The sequence below is a fragment of the Cryptomeria japonica genome, unplaced genomic scaffold (genome assembly GCF_030272615.1).
Source record: "Cryptomeria japonica unplaced genomic scaffold, Sugi_1.0 HiC_scaffold_402, whole genome shotgun sequence".
Lineage (NCBI taxonomy): Eukaryota > Viridiplantae > Streptophyta > Pinopsida > Cupressales > Cupressaceae > Cryptomeria > Cryptomeria japonica.
In genome coordinates this window covers 52,887-57,075 of record NW_026729223.1, presented here as the reverse complement: position 1 = coordinate 57,075, position 4,189 = coordinate 52,887, and the positions used below count along the sequence as shown (strand labels likewise).

Here is a 4,189-nt window from a genome sequence, read left to right as displayed (position 1 = left end):
TAATTGTTTCAACTCTTCTGTCTACATTCAAAACTATCACCATTCCCAAATTACATGGATTATGCATAATCCCATTGATCAATTTTAGTCATATTTCAACATTGACATTGACATCTATGATCTACTTCTAGACACACTCATCCTAATTAATTCATAAAACTTGCTAATTGAGTTAGAACTATATTGATTAATATCTCAAAATTTCTTTCTTCAAAAGGGAAGATAGACCATTCATTGCAAATGGACCTAGAATACAAAATTTATAATGTGACATACTATTCCTGCATTATATCTCTCCTTTGTAAAGTCATGGATAGGCCATATTCTATAAGGATTTCAAGCCATTATCTTTCCTCTTTATATGATGATATTTTTCCTACATTTTTTTTTTCTTTTTTGAGGGTTTCACCCTCTTTTTGTTTTAGGGTTCTTATAAACTATACATTTGTACCTCATATGGCCTATCTTTGGGGAGCACATCTCTTCTTTCCTAAGTTGCACTAAGGGGGAGGTGCTAGTGTAATTACATACTTCACTTTATATTTAAATTTAATGAGAAATTCCAAATAATTTTTACTTATTACTAAGCCATATTTAAAATATATCTATATAAAATAAATTTAAATTCTAAAATTTTTAAAGAAAATATAATACTTTTCATATTTATTTATAATGAATCCAGCTAATTTTAATTGAATAATTATTTTATTCCATATAAAAAAAAAACATAATCTATTAATAAGTCTAAATTATTCAAAATGGTTTATTTAACTAAAGTAATTTAATTTGATTACTCATGTAATCTAGGAAATAAGAGAACATGTATTGAAAAAGTATATGCCATCTCTACCTTGTTTACTCACTGATTAATTGTAGTTAGGTGCCACCACTTTCTCATCAAGCTAAATTCACTTGACACCTTTTGTTCCTACATGTTTAGCTAATCTAATATTTTTTTGTAGCTAACTCAACACCTATGGGACACATGTTACCCTAGATTTTTTTATCCTAGAGTCTATATGTGTGGTCATTTCACTTGGATTTTATATGAATGAACCTTGCATTTTGATATTGGTATATCATTATTCTCTCCTTGTTTGTATTTGGATATTGGAATATCATTATTCTCTCCCTGTTTGTATTTGAATTTATTTCATCATTTTTGTTCGCTCTCATGCTAGATTTAGTAATGTGTGGTTCTTCAAGAAATCTAACACTAAGCATTAACATTAAATTACGCAATCTACTCATTCAATATTTTAACTCTTTTTTGCCTACTTCTTTCAGTTATATGTTTAAATAAAGAGAACTTTATTTAAACATTTTACTAGAAATTAAATTTTATGTCTACTGTGGGATGCATATTCTCAACATATACACCCAACGTTGCTCTTATATGGTATCTAGAGAGAGTGGTAATTAGACATCACTCTTGGTTGTATTTTTTGTGGATCAAGTAGATAGTGATGGATATAGGTAGTGACATCCATATCAACATGGATGTATAGGTAATGAGATGTTTTGATCAAGGGAATTGACCACATCATGTAGCCAAAGGAGTGAATATTTATTGTATTAAACATTTGCTCAAAGGATCCTACCCCAAAACAACAATTATTTTAACTCATTTTCTGATCCTAAACCTTCTCAACAAAGTTTATCAAACTAACAACTTGTCTTTCTTAATTATTTTGTTGAACTAGGCCACAACTTTAGTTTAACTGGCAAAAAGCATGGGTTTTGGTAATTGCAGTGCATGTATGACCCTTATATTGTAGGGACTAGTAGATTTAACAAAATAAATTGAGGAAAAGAAAGCATGAGCAGGCTTAAAACATGCTTCTTATTATGTTATAGGGTGGGATCTAAAGATATAATTGATTGTTTTGTCAATCTCTTCTTGGTGTTCCATCTTTTATAAATAGTCAAAGTTTTATCTTTCTTTGGTGCCACGATCTCTTTTGAGGTAGTTCTCATAAAAAAAATTTCTACTATAACAAAAAAAAGTTAATTCAGTATTGCCAAAAATTCTTCAAATAACTTTACAGTTATATTCAATACACAGAATTATTATATAGACAATAACTTTATTCGTTTTAACTAAACATTTAAGAATTAATCAACAAGTTCGAATTTGGTGAACGATAGACATGCACTCCAAGCTCCTGATGTAATTATATTAAATTGCATTTTACGCGTTTTCTTATTTACATTGCATGTAAAAGAGCTTTCAATCTAAAAAATTAAAAAACCAATCTTATTTCATATTAATAGTTATATAGGTTCATTTATAAATTGATGGAGCACTTAAGAGTTAACACCGCGACTGTTAAAAATAAAAAGGACGCAACCCTTTATATGACATCTATATAATATTGCTAAAACCCAACAAAAGAGAATACGTAACTGCACAGGAATTTATCTCAGAGCTCAAATTCTATAATTTTTTTTTCAGAAATGGAATATTATGTTGGTAAGGAAGAGATTTTTGGATGTAAAAGTTCTGATGAAGATAGATCAGATAATGAAGGAAGATATGGATATGTAGAACCTGGTGAAGATATCAATGGACATGAAAAAGAAAGAAAGCTTGAAAATATGAATGTAAATGAAGAAGAAAGTTATTATGAAGATGGATCTGATGAAAGTAGATATGGACATGAAGAAGAAAGAAATCTTGAAGATGGAATTGATGAAAATATGAATGTGCATGAAGAAGAAAGATATTATGAAAATTTATATGATGAAAATATATATGGAAATGGAGGACCTGAAGAAGTTATGAACAACCATGAAGAAGAACATGATGAAGATGGATCTTATCAAAGAAGATATGGATATAGAAGATATAGGTATGGAGGGCCTTATGAAGATAGTAATTGGTATGCAGAAGCTGCTACTTTTGAGCAGATCTATCAATGTTATCCTCCCATTTATACTGACAAACCAGAGCTTGAAAAAGCCAACAAAATTATAATGCCTCCTTCTGCTCTTTCTCGTCTGATATCTCAAGAAATAGAGTATCCAATGCTTTTCCAGCTTCAGAATACCATCACAGGTTGCATCTCACACTGTGGAGTACTTGAATTCGTGGCTGAGGAGGGTATCATTTATATGCCACTTTGGATGATGGAAAATATGCTTCTACAACCAGGAGATACAGTCAAATTGAAGCATACCACTCTTCCAAAGGGGACGAGTTTGAAATTGCAGCCCCACACAAAGAATTTATTAGACATATCCAACCCAAAAGCTTTCTTGGAGGTTTCTCTGAGGAACTTCTCTTGTTTGACCACAGGGGATACCATTAAGTTAGATTACAACAACACCATATATTCTATAAATATAGTTGAAACAAAACCTGAATCTGCCATAAGTGTGTTTGACGCAGACTTGGAAGTAGACTTTGCTCCTCCTCTTGATTACAAAGAACCTGAAAGGCTGCCATTAAATCCTGCTAATATCTGCACTACTGCAACTAGTTCAAGATCAACAAGAGAAACTACTACATCTACAGAGCATGAAGAAAAATCTCAATGCAGATTTACTGCTTTCACTGGAGTTGGAAGGCGTCTGAATGGAAAACCTGTATCACCCAAGAGTCCGAAAGTTAAATCAGCAAGGTCAAGATCCCCTTCAAGAGCTCCAATACGTAAACCAGGTAAGCTTGTATTTGGTGATAACACCTATCAAACCCATGCACTTGCTAGGGAAAATGGAAAGGTGGTGACACAAAAAAGTGAAAAGGAAAGTGAAGAAGCTGATAAGTTCCGACCTTTTACTGGCAAAAGGTATTCTTTAAAAGATTGATCGGTTATCGATTCTTTCTTGTTCTGGATCTCTGTTCTTACAATGCAAACATTGTTTTATTTGAAGGGGAGAATGATCGACTGAAATATTAAATTATTATTACTATTTTTCTTTTTTAATAAAATTATTATTACGAGAATTTAATGTTCTATAAGCCACTATGTGTTTACCAAAAGGAAGCTAAAGATATTGTCTACACATTTCCTAAAATATGATCTATTATTATTGATTATTTACTATTGTAAAAGCAATTTGTAATATTATCTTATGATCTATGTTAAGCATTATTATTGGATCTACAATATGTTTGACTGAATTTTATTAGATTCTTGCACACGATTTAATAGTTAACCTTCTATTTATAGTAGAATTTAGATAC

At 30.9% G+C, this 4,189-nt stretch overlaps 1 protein-coding gene across 1 annotated transcript; it reads left to right on the top strand.

The window, feature by feature from the left end:
- Positions 1-2,898: 2,898 nt before the first annotated feature.
- LOC131057630 (uncharacterized) lies at positions 2,899-3,810 on the top strand. Its single transcript, XM_057991776.1, has one exon. The coding sequence runs from the start codon at positions 2,977-2,979 to the stop codon at positions 3,808-3,810; it is 834 nt and encodes a 277-aa protein (XP_057847759.1). The 5' UTR covers positions 2,899-2,976.
- The last annotated feature ends 379 nt before the right edge of the window (positions 3,811-4,189 follow it).